Source organism: Hemitrygon akajei, chromosome 1 (genome assembly GCF_048418815.1).
Source record: "Hemitrygon akajei chromosome 1, sHemAka1.3, whole genome shotgun sequence".
In the NCBI taxonomy this organism is placed as follows: domain Eukaryota; kingdom Metazoa; phylum Chordata; class Chondrichthyes; order Myliobatiformes; family Dasyatidae; genus Hemitrygon; species Hemitrygon akajei.
The window spans coordinates 49,930,120-49,948,492 of record NC_133124.1 but is presented as its reverse complement, the minus strand read 5'-3'; the positions used below and the strand labels follow the sequence as shown (position 1 = coordinate 49,948,492).

The window sequence follows — 18,373 nt, the reverse complement described above, 5'->3', positions numbered from 1 at the left end:
CACGGTGATTCCCTTTCCGCTCGAAATAGTTTATTCCGACGTCTAAGAGCGCGGATGCTGATTGGGTAGAAAAGCGCGCGAGCTCGAGGTCATGTGATCGATTCCGCGCGAAAACTGGACAGTGGGAGAAAGTTACAAGGTAAAAGATTCTGAACGGTAAAGTTAAGTAAATAGTATTCTATTGCGGTATTTGTCGTTATGCCATGTTCATATTCATGAGTGTAATTAAGTTGAAATTGAAACAAAGCATTGATTATTCAATTTAAATAAAAGGTTGGCACGTTTATTGTTTTTTTCAGATCAATGGATTGATAAATCTTCAGTTTTATTTCTTGGGTTCTAAAATAGCTTCCAACTCACTTTATAAGAGAAAAAGCGAAAGTTACTTAGGTATCGAAGAAATTTTCTTTTAGTAGTGTTGGCTTTAAACACTTTAAAATATTGCATTTCCTCATGTTGAGCATTACGGATATTTACGATTTGTACTCATTTTATACCCTCACAAGTCAATAGCGAAGCTTATGTTTAACCCATTAATATTTTGTTCATCGTAGTTTAGCAATTCAGAAAGACCCTATCAACTCAACTTTTTCCTTCAAGTAACTGTTTCCCCCCCTATTCTATGTGTTCGTCACTGTCTCGGCCACCGGAACAGATAATAAAGCGTATATTCAACGTGAAACGCAGGCCGGCTGAGTTCTTCCAACATTTCTATTTTTGTTTCAGATTCTAGTAGGTAGAGTTTTACTTGCTTTCCGTGTTAGCAAGAAGAATGGATGAGCTGATGGGATTTGCACGATGCAGCGAGCTAAATGAGCTTTCTTTTCTATGGACTTAAAAGCAGAAAATCTAGTTTGGTTGTCACTGAAGCGATGCGGGTATTTTGACTTTGTTCCACGTTAAAATTTGATAGATGTGTTTGAATGCATAGTTGAATGCTTTTTCTCTCATCCTAGTGCTCAAGATGTCATCCCCAACTTCCACACCGAGTCGTAAAGGAAACAAGCGTGGAAGAGGCAGTAATCCTTCCACACGTATGTCTTACTGTTCTTTCATCTATATGCTACAGTGGTTATTGAAACTTGCAAATTCTGATCCATTGAGTAACGGAATGCATTCTCCTTATAAGTAAAGTTATTGCTCCACAAATGATTATTGGTTTATTAGATGTGACCCTTAAGGTTCTATTTTTAATGACTCTGGGAGTTCATGAGCTAAATATCCAGCTGTACTTTATTCCATCTCCCTTCCCACTTCGGCATGAAACCATTGATTGCCTTCCATTCAAGAATTCATCATGGAGATGGATGTAGGATTTGCTGCAATTTTTCATAATTGGCAGCTCTAATGTTTTAAATTTAACAATAAACTATTCAAAAGCTGTGGTAGTATTTCAAAACATGCTTCTAAATGTCAACATGGTTGACTTTCTTTCCAATGTAGAGGATGAAACGGGGATTCACATGGAACTGATGAGTCTTTATTTTCTTCCCCCAAATAAAACATTGAGGCTCAGCCAGTGTTCACCTAATGACATGGCTAGATAGGTAGCAACTGGTTTACAGTTAACCAGAAGCATGCTAGAAAGGATTGGATAATGCAGACAGATTCTCTTATGCAAAATTTAGATAATATACCTCGAAGTTTCAGTGTGTTTAACCAAGATTCTTTGCACATATAATGCAAGTTTCAGTTGTTATTGTGACGTGCTGATCATCTTGTGTCTCTCAGAATGTAAGGCCAGCAACTACATCCATTCCAAATCATTACATTCTTGCCATAATGCTGGTTGACAAATAATGCTTTGACAAAACATAGCAAAGTACTTCCAAGTCAAGATTCTGTGCGACTTGAAAGGGAACTTGCGAGTGGTGGTGTTCACATTGACTTGTTGCCTTCGACTGCTTTTGTCGAAGAGATTGTAAATGTAGAAGTTATCACCATTGGAAAGACTTTAGCAAATTTCTGAAGAGCTTCAAATTGGTGTGAGGCAGTCGAGGTATGCCGTTCATAGATAGCTTAGGTCAGTTTGAAGTGAATAATTTGCTTTGTGGACGACCTTGACTGTTGTTGAAGTTGTACTCATTAAGGCAACTAGAAGGTCTACTCTTGATCTTCTTTGGGGAGTTAGGGGTTATATATTTTTTAAATCCTTTTTTTTGACATATTGCAAGCGTAGTTTGTATATTGCTGATTTAGTTACCCAGGATTCTGATATTGGTAGTCTTTGAATTTATTGGGAATGTTGGCATTTAGTGTTTTGTCACTGAGGTTCGCAAGGTTGTGTATTTGTTAGTTCTCACTGTAAGCAAGCATGGATTGCTTTATTATCTGAAGTTGTGAATTAAACCAAGGGAAGCATTTTTACTTCAGGCCTTATGGAGGGAAGGTCATTGGTGAAACTGGCTGGGCACTGCCCTGTGGGACTGCATTGAAATGGAACTCCTGATTAGCCTACAATAGCAGAACTATTTTTGCCTTGCTATCAAAGTATGTTTACGTCACCATATGCTACCCTGAGATTGATTCTGTTGTGTTTCTTTGTATTTATTGTGAATGCCCACAAGAAAATCAAAACTGCACACAACAAGACAATAAAATGTGCAAATACAAAAAACCCACAAAATAATAAGTATATAAATAATGCCAAGAACATGAGTTGTAGAATCCTTGAAAGTGCGTGCATAGGTGGTGGAATCAGTGAGTGAAGCTAACCCGTCTGTTTCAAGAGCCTGATGGTTGAGGGCATTGGTATTTCCACATCAAGCCGTGATGCAACCAGTCAGTATTCTCTCCGCTGTGCATGTATAGAGGTTTGTCAGACTTTCAGGTGACATGCTGAATCTTCGCAAACTTCCAAGAAAGCAGAGGTGCTGCCATAGCACTTAACGTGCTTATCCCAGGACAGATTCTCTGAAATGCAGAGCTGTAGTCAATGAATAGAATCTTGATGCATGCGTCTCCACTGTCCTGAAGCTCCAGGGTTGAGTAAAGAGCCAATGAAATGGCATCTGCTGTTGACGTGTTGTGATGGGAGGCAAATTACAGCGGATCCAAGTTGCTTCTCAGGCAGGAATCGGTATTTCATAACCGTCCTCTCAGCACTTCATCGTAGTGGATGTAAGTGCTACTGGATGATGGTCATTGAGGCAGGTTTCCACATTCTTGGGCATCAGGGAAAAGTCCCTGTAATTTTGTGCTTGATGTCCATGTGAGGCCAGAATTTGTCATTAGTTGTATTTATAAAATGCACCTCACTGAAAATGTGGTTGGCATGTTGCTAATGATTAAGCCTATATTTTTCAGCTCGCAGTGATGGATTACAGTCCCCACCTCAAAGGCAGCGGGTAGATGATTCCACCTCCACTGGGGAGCTGCAGCCAATGCCAACTTCTCCAGCAGCAGATGTCCAGAGCCCACCTGTGCAGGAGTCCTCCTTCCTATCGAGCCCAGCACGGTCACGCCACTCAGGTTTGCTGTTTCTTATTTAAAGTCAACTCTTTAGCAACTCGTACATCTACAGCAGGGTAACACAACCGCAGCAGTGCATATTTTGCCTTTTTGCTAAATGCCTTGAAATAGAAGATCACCTGAACTGTGCTGATATACACAGCCATATCTAATGTACTACTAGAATGATCTTGTTACCTTTGAGGTGGCAGGATTAGTTTGAGAGTCATCGTACAGCCTATTTTTGTTTTACCTTGGCGTGAGTTTCTTGGAGCTAAATACTTTTAACATGTGGAATTATTTGTAGTCTTTGGAGCAGCTGCTACAAAGTTGTTAGCACTCCACCAGAATGTTCTTGAGTCTACAAGTATTCTGTCAGGCACATTTGCCTTTGTTGAAATAATAGCCAAAATATTTTGCCTTGCAGCTGCCAGTGAATTTGACGTAAGTTCTCCCCTGACCTATGGCACTCCCAGCTCTAGAGTGGAAGGTACACCTCGCAGCGGTGTTCGTGGCACACCTATACGCCAGCGCCCTGATCTTGGTTCAGCGCGCAAGGCCCGCCAGGTTGATTTGCACGCTGAACAGGTGAATATTTAATAATAAGTTTATGTAGCTTGTCTAGGCTTCATGATAGTTTTATTGTAGCTCAGTTTATTTTTATTAGTTTTTATCTTATTTGTGTTTTTTTTTGCATCATTGTCATCATTTATTGTCAATTTATTGCCCCTGATGGACATCTCAATGTCAGTTATGAACTGGCCACATCTGTGTTCTTTTGAGGATACATAGTTTAGGCAGCAGAAGGTCAGCAAATTTATTTCCTTGCAAGGCTGACTTGAAATGGATAGGTGTTTAATAACAGCTTTGTGATTTTTGTGGTGGCTGTTGTCAGTAGTAATTCTCTGATTCTGATCTCTTCAGCCTTCAGCGGATGATGTTGTGACCAGTGAGCAATCCCTTGGACAAAAACTGGTTATCTGGGGAACAGATGTCAATGTGGCTGCATGCAAAGAAAAATTTCAGGTAACTAACAATTCTCAGTTTGCAAGTTAAAGCTGTGCTTTTTTTCTTTTGGGCGGGGGGAAAGAATGGTTTCTGTAATATTTACTAAAAGCAAGTGATTTATTCTACTCCAGAGGTTCCTTCAACGTTTTATTGACCCTTCTGCTAAAGAAGAAGTTGTAGGTCTGGACCTCAATGAGCCACTTTACTTGCAACGTCTTGAGGAGGTAATGCGTAACTTGATCTTGCCTGTTCTTTCAATATTCTTCTCATGTGTAAGCATTTCAGGGCTGAAGTGAACTTACCTGTGCTTTGATTGCAGATGAATGTGGTCGGAGAGCCATTCCTAAACGTGAACTCTTCTCACTTGAGAGGATTTGACCCTGAACTCTACAGGCAGCTAATTTGTTATCCACAGGTAATGGATGCTGTTGAACACAAATAATTGTTTCATAGTGACCAGCTTTGAAAGAAGATTGAAGTGTATATTGAAAAAAATTGACCAGTGCCTTAAAAATAAATCCTTTCTCTTAATTGTATATAGGAAGTGATTCCCACATTTGATATGGCTGTCAATGAGCTCTTTTTTGACCGTTTTCCTGACTCGATACTGGAGCATCAGATCCAAGTTCGACCGTTCAATGCTTTGAAAACCAAAAACATGAGAAGTCTAAATCCAGAAGGTAAGGTAGTATTACTGGAATAATGGAAGCTTGGAGTAAATATTTTGACCAGCATATTAATGGTAAACGGCTTATTATGCAAAGTATGTCACTGTCTTGTAAGTCATGTTTGTTTGTTCTTGAAGTTATTTCTCTCCTTCCTTGTAGATATTGATCAGTTGATCACAGTCAGTGGCATGGTGATCCGATGCTCACAATTGATACCTGAAATGCAAGAGGCATTTTTCAGTTGTCAAGTGTGTGCGTTCAGCACGAGAGTGGAAGTTGACCGCGGTCGAATTGCTGAGCCATCTGTATGCAGGAACTGTAACACCACGCACAGCTTGGCTCTAATCCATAACCGCTCGTTGTTCTCAGACAAGCAGATGGTAAGTTTATGGCAAGAATTTCTCAGTAGGCCTTTAAGGAATTGTTGAATGACTGGAGAGGAAAAAGGTAGGTTCATCATTTTATTACAATGAACTCCTTTAACAAACAGTAATATTTAATACAGTGTCAATGCATTACACTGATTTACGTAAAGGGCTGAATCAGAAACTGATGTTTGGCAATTGCATTAGAGTAAATCCCTGACAGCGGAAATGCCAGTTCTCTCACTGGCCTTCAGCAGTGTCGTGAGTTGCTTCTCAAACCAAATACCTGAATTCAGCAAGTTAGGCAGCAACTATGAAGGGGAATAAACAGTCAAAGTTTCAGGCGGAGACCTAAAACGTCGACTGTTTATTCCCCTCCGTTGATAAACTGACTTGCTGAATTCCGCCAGCATTTTGTGTGTGTGTGTGTGTGTTACTCAAGGTTTCCAGCATCTCTTGTCTTTCTGAGCTATTCCTATTCCTCAACATTGTGTGGGATAATCAGCCTGTAAATCCTGTCACTTTCTGGGGACAAAGTAGTAGATAACTGAAGTCTACTTGTCTCTGAAGCCCACCACATACCACCCAACGTCTTCAAGATCTAGAGGCTGAGCAAGATTCTCCGACATTTTTCTGTCGGATTAGTGCGGTTTTGAGGAAAAATGGCTTTGAGCCAGATTCAGCATGATTTGGCTCAATATGCAGAAATACTCAAGTTGCCATTTTCCCCTGTGCTTCACTATGAGCAGTGAAATTGTTTCATGATTGTCAGGTTGTAGAAGTTGTCCAAAATTGACCGTCCTTGAGAAAATTACTGACTGAGAAGCTGCAAACAGCTATACAACTTTACATAAAAGGCATGGAGTATATGATGGTAAAGTAAAAACAAGTTTAAAAGTAGGAGATTAATCTATCAAAAATTTGATGAACGTAAGTTAGGAGCAATACTAAAGATTCTTATTTTGGGGAAAATATTGAAGTACCCTACTTTAATTTGAATTCACCGACTGCTTTTATCTGAGATACAGTCATGCTGTTCACATGAAATTGCAGAGGTATTGGCTAATCAATCTTTAACTTTGTGACATTTTTCAGGTTAAGTTACAAGAGTCACCTGAGGATATGCCTGCGGGGCAGACCCCACATACAGTTATTCTATTTGCTCACAATGACTTGGTGGATAAAGTGCAGCCTGGTGACCGTGTAAACGTCACGGGTAAGTGCTGCACTTGAAAGATGTTGACATTTGTGCGTTACATTTTTGTTTTGTTTGAAGTAGAAAAGGCACAGGTAGGTTTCTAAAATCAATGCCTTAAGTTTCTGCAATCTGCTTTTTGATACATGAATGCTTTGTAAGGAAGTGAAAGATTTCTGTCTTTTCTGGCTAGGCATCTACAGAGCCGTTCCAATTCGAGTAAATCCACGAGCAAGCAACGTGAAATCAGTGTACAAAACTCACATTGATGTCATTCACTTTCACAAAACTGATGAGAAACGACTTCATGGCCTTGATGACAAGGAGCAGAAACTTTTTACTGAGGAGCGCGTTGAGATGCTCAAAGAACTGTCTAAGAAACCTGATATTTATGAACGACTTTCTGCTGCACTGGCACCCAGTATTTATGAGCATGAGGATATCAAAAAGGTAAAAAGCATTCCTAAAAAGCAACATGCATATGAAATATCACAAATGTTTATATGCAAATCACAACACAGGAACAGGCCCTTCAGCCCACAATGTTCTGCTGAACCAATTAAATGTAATAATCAAATGGCCAACTAAACTGAAACCTGCTTACACAATGTCTATATCCTTTTATTTTCCTCATTCATTTGTTTATCTAAATGCCTCTTAAAATTCCTCAATATATCTGCCTCTACCAGCAATGGGCAGCACATTCCAAGCAACATCACTGCGTTTTTAAATTTAGAAAAAAGCATTTGCTCCTCATCTCCTTTGGAACTCCTTCTCTCGCTCCACCTTTGAAGCATCCCAGCTGGTATTAATATTTGAACCCTGGGAAAAAGATACTGTGTGTCTACAACGTATTTCACTCACAATCTTATAAACCTCTATCAGATCTCCCCTCAGCCTCTGCTGCTCCAGAGAATAAACCCTAGTGTGTTCAACCTCTGGTTATAATACATGCTATCTAATCCAGACTGTGTCCTGGTAAACTCTTCTGCACCCTCTTCAAAGCCTTGATAGCCTCCCTATAATGGGGCAAGCAAAACTGCATACAGTACTCCAGATGCTGCCTAACTAGAGATTTATAATGCTCCAACATAACTTACTGACTTTTGAACTGAGTGCCTCATAAAGACCTTGTAAGTGTTGCTCAGCCCTTAACCGTGTACTTTCTCTTTACATTTGACCTCTAAAGGTGCAACACTTCGCATTTGACCAGGTTAATCTCCATCTACTATTTCTCTGCCCATATCTGCAACTGATCTATATCCTGTTGTATTCTTTGCCTGTCTTCTATGCTTCCCACAACACCACCAATCTTCATTTCACCTGCAAACTTAATAACCCACCTGTTTACATTTTCATTCAGGTCCTTTATGTTCATCACAAACAGCAGAGGTCCCAGTACAGATCCCTGTGGATCACCACTGATCAAGGCCTCCAGCTTCAGCCACTCTTCTCTGTCTGAAACCAAATGGTTAATTCACCGTGGATCCCATGTATCCCATCTTCTGGATGATCCTTCCATGATGGACCTTGCAAACACCTTATTGAAATCCATGTAGACAACATCCACAGCTCTACCATCAGCAATCACCCTTGTCACCTCATCCAAAAAAACTCTTTCAAGTTACTAAGACAAGGCTACACGAGGCCAGGCTAGCTCTCCCGAATTAGGCCATGGTTTTGCAACTGCTCATAAATCCTATTCCTAAGTATTCTGTCCAGTAACTTCTCTGCCACTGATGTCAGACACAGTGGTTTATAGTTTTCAGGATTATCCCTGGTTCCCTCCTTGAATAACAGAACAACGTTAGCTACTTGCCAGTCCTCCAAGACCTCGACTGTGACTAGAGAGGACACAAAGATATTGGTCAAAACCCCTGCAATTTCACCTCTTCTCTCAATAATCTGGGGTACATCCTGCGGACTTACCCACCTTAATGTAGAGACCCAACATCGCCTCCTCCTTTACCTTGAAATGCTCCAGCATGTTAATAAGCTCAGCATTGATGTCCGTATCCTTTACGACTTCTCGGTAAATACTGACGTAAAGTACTCATTTACAAACCTCACCCTCATCCTTCACTTCCAAGTATTTCCCCCCTTATCCTCGAGTGGTCCTACCCTCTCCCTTGTTACCCTCTTGCTCTTGATGTACAGTGCGTATAGAATGCCTTGGGATTCTGATTAATCCTACTTGCCAAGGTTTTTTTCATGGCCGTCCCTGGCTTTCCTAATTCTCTTAGTTCTCTTCTGGCTTCCTTCTAGTCCTCAAGGACTCTGTTTGAATCTACTTCCTAAGCTTTACATACCTTAATTCATCACCTATTTCAACATTGTAAGTTCTCTTACCTTGCCATCCTTGTCTGTCCCTCTTACTGGAACATTCTTATCCTGTACTTTGTGCAGTTGGTCTTTAAACACCCTCCACATATCAGGTGCAGACTTGTCCAAAAGCAACTACTCTCAATTAACTCTCCTTTGCTTCTGCCTTGTGCTCTAGCAATGTGCCCTGCTGCAATTCAGTACTCTCTTGCAAGGTCCGAATCAGGTTTATTATCGCCGGCATGTGACATGAAATTTGTTAACTTGGCAGCAGCAGTTCAATTCAGTACATAATATAGAAGAGAAAAATAAATAAAATAATAAATCAATTACAGTATATGTATATTGAATAGATTAAAAAACATGCAAAAAAACAAATATTGCATATTTATAAAAAAAGTGAGGTGGTGTCCAAGGGTACAATGTCCATTTAGGAATCAGATGGCAGAGGGGAATTGCTGAGTGTGTGCTTTCAGGCTTCTGTACCTCCTACTTGATGGTAACAGTGAGAAAAGGGCATGCCTTGGGTGCTGGAGGTCCTTAATAATGAACACTGCCTTTCTGAGACACTGCTCCCTGACGATGTCCTATGTATTTTGTAGGCTAGTACCTTCTGCAGCTTCTTTTGGTCCTGTGTAGTAGCCCCCACATACCAGACAGTGATGCAGCCTGTCAGAATGCTCTCCACAGTACATCTATAGAAGTTTTTGAGTGTATTTGTTGACATACCAAATCTCTTCAAACTCCTGATGAAGTACAGCCACTGTCTTGCCTTCTTTATAACCACATTGATATGTTGGCATACTTATCCTTAACAACAGCTGCTTTAAAACTTTTTCCACCCATGGTATTTTATTTAGGCTCTCAAAAGAACTGCTATTGTTAAATAAAACTGTTAATATTATTTGCTCCTAAAAGAAATTGTGTATTGTAATGTTAAGACCATAAGATATAGGAACAGAATTAGGCCATTTGGCCCATTGAGTCTGCTCATCATGGCTGATCCAATTTTCCTCTCGGGCCCCTATCACCTGCCTTCTCCTGTATCCCTTCATGCCCCGACCAATCAAGAATCTATCAACCCCTGCCTTAAATATAAACAAAGACGGCCTCCACAGCAGCCTGTGGCAAAGAATTACACAGATTCACCACTGTCTGGCTACAGAAATTGCTCCTCAGAAAAGGATGCCCCTCTATTCTGAGGCTGTGTCCTCGGGTCTTAAGCTCTCCCACCACACGAAACATCCTCTCCACATGCACTCTATCAAGGCCTTTCACCATTCGATAGATTTCAATGAGGTCACCCCTCATTCTCTGAATTCTAGTAAATGCAGGCCCTGAGTCATTAAACGCTCTTCATATGTCAAGCCATTCAATCCTGGAATCATTATCATGAACTTCCTTTGAACTCTCTCCAGTTTCAGCACATCCTTTCTAAGATAAGGGGCCCAAAACTGCTCACAATACTCCCAAGTGAGGCCTCACCAGTGCTTTATAAAGTTTCAACATTACATCCTTGCACTTCATTACTTCCCAACACTATTCCATCTGCTATTTCTTTGCCTATTCACCTAATCTGTTTAAGTCCTTCTGTAGCCTCTACTTCCTCAAAACTACCTGCCTTTCCACCTATCCTCAAATTGTCTGCAAACTTTGCCACAAAGCCATCAATCCAAACATCCAAATCATTAACATATAATGTATAAAGAATAGATCCCAACACAGACCCTTGTGGAACATCACAAGTCACTGGCAGCCAGCAAGAATAGGCTCCCTTATTCCCACCCTTTGTGTCCTGCCAATCAGTAACTCCTTTATCCATGCTAGCATTTTTCCTGTAATACCATGGGTTCATAGCTTGTAAGCAGTCTCGTGTGTGACACCTTGTCAAAGGCCGCCTGAAAATCCAAATATACCACTTCAACCAATTCTCCTTTGTCTATTCTGCTTGCTAATTTTTCAAAGAATTCCAACAGATTTGTCAGGCAACATTTTCCCTTGAGGAAACTATGCTGACTACAGCCTATTTTATCATGTGCCTCCAAGTTCCCTGAGACCTCATCCTTAATAATTGACTCCAACATCTTCCCAACCACTGAAGTCAGACTAACTAGCTACATGAGTGAATCTGCAGATTCTGGAAATAAATAAAAACACAAAATGCTGGCAGAACTCAGCAGGCCAGACAAACCCTTCATCAGGGTTTCAGCCCGAAATGTCGTCACTACCTCCTCCCATAGATGCTGTCTGGCCTGCTGAGTTCTGCCAGCATTTTGTGTTTTTATCAGACTAGCTAGCCTATAGTTTCTTATGCCTCTCTCCCTTCTTGAAGACTGGAGTGACATTTACAATTTTCTAGTCTTCTGGAACCATTCCAGAATCTAGCGATTCTTGGAAGATTATTCCACAATCTCCTTATCCACTTCTTTCAGAACCCTGGTCTAGGTGACACCTACCTCCAGACCTTCCAGTTTCCGAAGAACCTTCTTTCTAGTTATAGTAACTTCACATACTTCATGACCCCTGAGCTTCCACCATACTGCTAGTGTCTTCCACAATGAAGACTGATACAAAATAGTCACTCAGTTCATCTGCCAATTCCTTGTCCCCCATTACTACCTCTCCAGCAGCATATTGTTTTCCAGCAATTCGATATCCACTCTCATCTCTTTTACCAGCAGGGCAATGCCGCCCCCTCTGTTTTCCTGCTTATCCTTGCACATTATGCTCCCAGCTATAGTCTTCTTTCAGCCATGGTTAAGTGATGCCTGCAACGTTCTACCTCCCACTGTGCTGCAAGTTCATCTACCTTACTCTGTATACTGCGCGCAGTTAAATATCACACCTTCAGACCTGCATTCACCCTTCTCAATTTTCTTCATCTTTTACATTGTAGTTCATCCTGTTGACTGTAATTTTGCCCTATCATCAGCCTCTGCTCACAACACAATGCCTGTCTGTACTGTCTTCAGTACTATAGTCTGCTGCCTTATTTCATAGATATTTAATGTATTTTAATGTATTTAATGCATTTATATGGCATTTTAGCTTCTACCTTAATTTTGTCTGTTTTAAGTCTTAATTTTGCACTTGGTTAATCTGCTTTAAGCATTTTACAAAGGATTTTGACTTTTTTTTTGCTTCCTGGTTTACTGCTTAAAAGTTTGGCATTACTGAGGGAATATGGTTGTTGGGTAGTGGTGACTTTATTATTAAATCTCTTCTCACCTGTCCTGTCCAGCCCTTCTGAATTGGTGTTGCCTAATAACTTTTTTTTAAAAAATGTTCAGACCTTAGTGATCACCAAGTTGCTGAGGGTATTTCTAGATCAGCAGTGAGCACTATAGCTTTGCCTCTGGTTAATAAAACAAAACATTCTTGTGGGTGCTCTTTTTAATCTTGAAAAATGATAAGAACAAAGGATGTACAGTAATAAAAATCAAAAGACTGGTAATTAATTGTGCAACATTTCCTTGCAAGCCACCATGATAACATATCAGTTGATTATGTTTCCTTTTATTTTCTGCCAGGGTATTTTGTTGCAGTTGTTTGGTGGGACCCGCAAAGATTTCAGTCTTACTGGCCGTGGCAATTTCCGTGCTGAGGTCAACATCCTTTTATGTGGTGACCCTGGTACCAGCAAATCTCAGTTGCTCCAGTATGTGTATAACCTGGTACCCAGAGGCCAGTACACATCTGGCAAAGGTTCCAGTGCTGTAGGTCTGACTGCTTACGTGACAAAAGATCCAGAGACGAGGCAGCTGGTCTTGCAGACTGGTGCTCTTGTTCTTAGTGATAATGGCATCTGTTGCATTGATGAGTTTGACAAAATGAACGACAGCACAAGGTCTGTGATGCATGAAGTTATGGAGCAACAAACTCTTTCCATTGCTAAGGTAGGGGATTGTTGTTAGAAGGCTTCCAGCATTTTTTCAATACGTAAAACATTTAGAAATAGTATAAGCGCACAAATCAGATGCTGCTGTCTAATGGATGTAATGTCATAAGTCTCAGTATTTCTTTCCCTCTGCATTGCTCACAACTGATCACTAAAAATGATGGTAAATGTCCTTTAGTTCAAAAATGATTAAAGAAACCATCATACCTTTTAATTTAACTGCATTTGTGCTTTAGTTGAACTTTTGAGGTAAAATTTGATACCTGTTTGAATAATGAAGCCCATAACTTTATGTATTTTAGGCTGGAATAATCTGTCAGTTGAATGCCCGAACATCTATCCTGGCAGCTGCGAACCCAGTGGAATCACAGTGGAACCCCAAAAAGACAACTATCGAAAACATCCAGCTTCCACATACACTCTTATCTAGGTAATGTAATCTATTCAGAAACGTGCTCAGTCAAGATATGAAATACCTTTATCGCGAATGTTTCCAAAACTCCTAGAATAATAACATCTTACTCTGCACAAGTAATACAAATTTGTTCATTACTTTTATAGATTTGATTTGATCTTCCTTATGTTGGATCCACAAGATGAGGCTTATGATCGACGTCTTGCCCACCACTTGGTTTCACTTTATTATCAAAGTGAAGAAGAAATGGAAGAAGAATACTTGGATATGGCAGTGCTCAGGGACTATATTGCCTATGCCCGTACTTATGTCCATCCTAGGCTGAGTGAAGAGGCCAGTCAAGCACTCATTGAGGTGAGAACTCCCTTTCTGATGTAACATTTTCCCCGGTCACACTGCCACACATTAATCATTTTTTGTGTTCTCCCTTGTGGTGAAGGCATATGTAGACATGAGGAAAATTGGCAGTGGAAGAGGCATGGTATCTGCATATCCTCGACAACTGGAGTCATTGATACGTCTGGCAGAAGCTTACGCTAAGGTGCGCTTCTCTGAAAAAGTTGAAAACATAGATGTAGAAGAGGCAAAACGTCTTCACCGTGAAGCTTTGAAACAGTCTGCAACTGACCCAAGGACTGGAATTGTAGATATATCTATTCTTACTACAGGTAATGTGTCAAAAGAATATTGTTTTCATTGTGGGTTTTGTGTCTAGTAAGAGAATTTTATATTAGGAATGTTAACATATGGCTGTCAGATGAGTTTCGGCCCGAACCGTTGACTTTTCATTTCCCTACATTAATGCTACCTGACTTGCTGAATCCACTAGCAGTTTTTTGTGTTTGCTCAATATTTCCAGCCTACATGCTTTACTCCCTACACCCATGACTATGTGGCTAGGTGGAGCTCAAACGCCATACATAATTTGCCGATGGCACAGCTATTGCTAGCAGAATTTCAGATGGTGACAGGGAGACATGGAGTGATAAAGATCACCTGGTTGGTTGGTGTCACAACAATCTTGCACTCAGTGTCAGTGAAACCAAGGAATTGATACTGGACTTCAGGGACGGGAAGTTGAGAGAGCACACACCGGTTCTTATTGCAGGATCAGCAGTGGAAAGGGTGAGCAGTTTTAAGTTCCTGGGAGTCAGCAACTCTGAAGATCTAACCTGGGCCCAACATATTGATGCAATTACTAAAAATGTAAGAGTGGCTATATTTCATTAGGAATTCGAGGAGAATTGGTATGTCACCAAAGACTCACAGATTTCTACAGATGTCCTGTGGAGAGCATTCCAACTCGTAGCATCACCATCTGGTATGGAGGGGCTACTGCACAGGAAAGGCAATATCTCAAAAAGGTGGCATCCATCATTAAGGACCCCATCACCGAGGACGTGCCCTTCTCATTGGGCATTGAGGAGATACAGGAGCCTGAAGACACACACTCAACATTTTAGGAATAGCTTCTGCTTTGCTATCAGATTTCTGAATGGACAGTGAACCCATGAACACTACCTCACTTTTTTGCACTACTTATTTAACTTTTTATATATTTCTAAATAATATATAGTTAAGTATAACAATTACTGCTGACGCAAAATGAATTTCATGACATGTCAGTGATATTAAGCTTGATTCTGATCTGTGTCTTAGTTAGAGATTGATTTTCCAATGCATTGATACAAATATAAAACAGTTTCTGAACACCTAATTATCTTACATATCCTTTACGTAGATTTACCATTCTCAGCTTGGTAATTAGCTTGCCTATGTGGTGCAATACAGAATCTAGCTTCAAAGGATCAGTCTAGTACACTACACTTAATGCTGAATTTGGTTTATTTCAGGAATGAGTGCTACTGCTCGTAAGCGGAAAGAGGAGCTGGCTCAAGCCTTGAAGAAGCTCATACAGTCCAAAGGCAAAACTCTCGCCATGAGATACCAGCAACTTTTTGATGATCTAAGAAGTCAATCTGATACTGTAAGTTACTTTGATCTTGAATGGAAAGGTTTAGTAATTTTGGAATGACAAGCGTAAAACAGGAGTCTTTCCATTCTGTTCTGTTTGTTCTCAGTTGCAATGATAATATTTCACCCATTATGGTAATGGTGGAACTAGGATGCACGTTAACATCCACAGCAGATGAATGTTTGTTTCCAGCTATGATTTTTTTTTTTAAAACAGAATCATAGAATGGTAAAGCGCTGGAGTCTGCACAACTTTCTGCAAGAGTTGGTTCCACTTCCTTACTTTTCCTACAAGACAGACACCACAGTAGTGTAGTGGTTAGCAGGACACTTTTACAGTTCAGGGCATTTGGAGTTCAATTCCAACGTCATCTGTAAGCAGTCTGTATATTCTGTCCATGGAATGCATGAGTTTCCTCCGGGTGCATCAGTTTCCTTCCCACAGTCCAAGGGTGTGCCTGTTAGTTGGTCGATGTAAATTGTCCAGTTATTATGCTAGCGTTAAATTGTGGTGCAGCTTGAAGGGCGGGTTGGGTCTACTCTGGACTGTATCTCTAACTAACTATAATCCTGCAATTTTTATTTCCATTTTGATCCCATTTGAAATCCATGATTTGAATCTTCCTCCGAATTCTAAACATTTGCCTTTTTTAAACAACAAATGGCTCATGCTGCCGTTGGTTCTTTTGCCATTCACAAATCTGTGAATTCTCATTCTGAGCCCTTCCACCATTAGGAAGAATTTATCTCTTCTCTTTCAACTCATTATTTTGTACAGCTGTATCATATTTCCTCTTGTGCACCTCTGCTTTAAAATGAACAATACTAGATTCTCTAACCTTTCCCTCTTACATAAGTATCTCAATTCTCAAATCACTATTACTGAACTATTTCTAGCCACCTCTATTCTGTTCAAAATTTTGATGCAGGCCACTATTCATGCCCCAAATCTGAGTTAATTGTAACTATTATATTTTGTACTTTATGTTTCTTGTTTCTGAATACTTTGATGCTATTTGCATTTCCATTTTCCCAACTTATCTTGCAGCCTTTATATGTGCGTCAGCCTCAGTATGTGCGGTTGGGAGACTGTAGGTCTGACACGGTGGTCAGCAGCACAGGGGCGCCGCAGGGAACCGTACTCTCTCCGGTCCTGTTCACCCTGTACACATCAGATTTCCAATATAACTCGGAGTCCTGCCATGTGCAGAAGTTCGCTGATGACATGGCCATAGTGGGGTGTGTCAGGAATGGACAGGAGGAGGAGTATAGGAAACTGATACAGGACTTTGTGATATGGTGCAACTCAAACTACCTGCGTCTCAATATCACCAAGACCAAGGAGATGGTGGTGGACTTTAGGAGATCTAGGCCTCATATGGAGCCAGTGATCATTAATGGAGAATGTGTGGAGCAGGTTAAGACCTACAAGTATCTGGGAGTACAGTTAGACGAGAAGCTAGACTGGACTGCCAACACAGATGCCTTGTGCAGGAAGGCACAGAGTCGACTGTACTTCCTTAGAAGGTTGGCGTCATTCAATGTCTGTAGTGAGATGCTGAAGATGTTCTATAGGTCAGTTGTGGAGAGCGCCCTCTTCTTTGTGGTGGCGTGTTGGGGAGGAAGCATTAAGAAGAGGGACGCCTCACGTCTTAATAAGCTGGTAAGGAAGGCGGGCTCTGTCGTGGGCAAAGTACTGGAGAGTTTAACATCGGTAGCTGAGCAAAGGGCGCTGAGTAGGCTACGGTCAATTATGGATAACTCTGAACATCCTCTACATAGCACCATCCAGAGACAGAGAAGCAGTTTCAGCGACAGGTTACTATCGATGCAATGCTCCTCAGACAGGATGAAAAGGTCAATACTCCCCAATGCCATTAGGCTTTACGATTCTACCGCCAGGACTTAAGAACTTTTTAAAAGCTATTAATGCTTTTTGAGATAGTGATTTAGATGCATATCATATTTTTTACTGAGTTAAGTATTGTATGTAATTAGTTTTGCTACAACAAGTGTATGGGACATTGGAAAAAAAGTTGAATTTCCCCATGGGGATGAATAAAGTATCTATCTATCTATCTATCTATCTATCTGCATGTTCCTCAGATTTCTGTGCACGCTCTTCAGGATTATTTCATCGATACTATTGTGCCTTCTCTTAAGATTTCTACTTAAAAATCAATAATTATATGTCTACATTATGTTTCATATGCCACCTTTCTGAAAATTACACATCTGTGTCTCCTGAAGTCCATCATTATCATAATTCTCTATATTATCAAGATTTTTGTGAATTATAAATGTTAACCACTTTTTAAAGCACATATCTGTGAAAGTAGAAATCTGAGTACTGGACAGCCAAAGCTAATGTTGCAGTAGGCAAATTACTTATTGCTCTGATACAAACGGTACATCTGCCTACGTGTATTAAAGCACTTATTTACACTGAAGATTTTTTTTATTTCTGTGTATGTAAATTCTAATTGGTGTTTTAATTTTTTAAGGCTATTACCAAGGATATGTTTGAAGAGGCACTCCAAGCTTTGGCAGATGAAGATTTCCTGACTGTAACTGGGAAAACTGTTCGACTGCTTTAAGAACACATGTACTAAGAGTTTAAGATTAATAATTTTTCCTATTGGTTTTTGTTACTGAAACTTTGATATTTTACATTATTTTGCTTTGTTTCTGCAGCCATTTCTGGTAAATTCATGATTTAGTTATGCTGAGGTGAAATTAATGTCTCTTGATAACATTCAAACTCAAGATAATTGCATAGCTCCATTGCCAGATCTGTAAATAAGTGACTTTGTTTTCCATTTTCTATATGATGCATGATTAGAAAGAAGGAATTGGATTAATTTGATGATGGAATAAAGTGTGAGAAATATATTTTGTATTCTCAGTAATAAAACTGTGCTTTTCTCTGAAGGTTGTTTGACATTAAGGTGGACCTCTTTCATTTGTAGAACATAATGCAGTGCTAAACCTTGAGCTGCTGTTTAAAAGATTATAAAGGAAAAGACTAAAAAACCTTTTGGTCTCCTTTGTAATCTTAAAAATGGCCAATTGAGTTCA

General features: G+C 40.1%; 1 protein-coding gene across 3 annotated transcripts; it reads left to right on the top strand.

Annotated features, from left to right (window-relative positions):
• Positions 1-76: 76 nt before the first annotated feature.
• Positions 77-18,226, top strand: mcm4 (minichromosome maintenance complex component 4). Of its 3 annotated transcripts, none has more exons than XM_073042735.1 (17): positions 77-139; positions 957-1,034; positions 3,307-3,471; positions 3,878-4,038; positions 4,375-4,476; positions 4,590-4,682; positions 4,778-4,873; positions 5,000-5,138; positions 5,286-5,506; positions 6,587-6,707; positions 6,880-7,136; positions 12,539-12,904; positions 13,209-13,336; positions 13,468-13,675; positions 13,761-13,989; positions 15,175-15,308; positions 17,800-18,226. In XM_073042735.1, the coding sequence occupies exons 2-17, from the start codon at positions 965-967 to the stop codon at positions 17,890-17,892; spliced, it is 2,583 nt and encodes an 860-aa protein (XP_072898836.1). In that variant the 5' UTR covers positions 77-139; positions 957-964; the 3' UTR covers positions 17,893-18,226. The 3 variants fall into 3 exon arrangements, with proteins under 3 accessions (XP_072898836.1, XP_072898845.1, XP_072898827.1); XM_073042744.1 differs by having other exon boundaries at positions 119-156; XM_073042726.1 differs by lacking the exon at positions 77-139 and adding an exon at positions 145-161.
• Positions 18,227-18,373: the final 147 nt, after the last annotated feature.

What these genes read in the sequence shown, in the direction of transcription:
- mcm4 (XM_073042726.1), top strand. An exon ending in AGCACGGTCACGCCACTCAG is followed by an intron (nt 3,472 to 3,877) that starts GTTTGCTGTTTC and finishes TTTGCCTTGCAG; the next exon opens with CTGCCAGTGAATTTGACGTA. An exon ending in CATGCAAAGAAAAATTTCAG is followed by an intron (nt 4,477 to 4,589) that starts GTAACTAACAAT and finishes ATTCTACTCCAG; the next exon opens with AGGTTCCTTCAACGTTTTAT.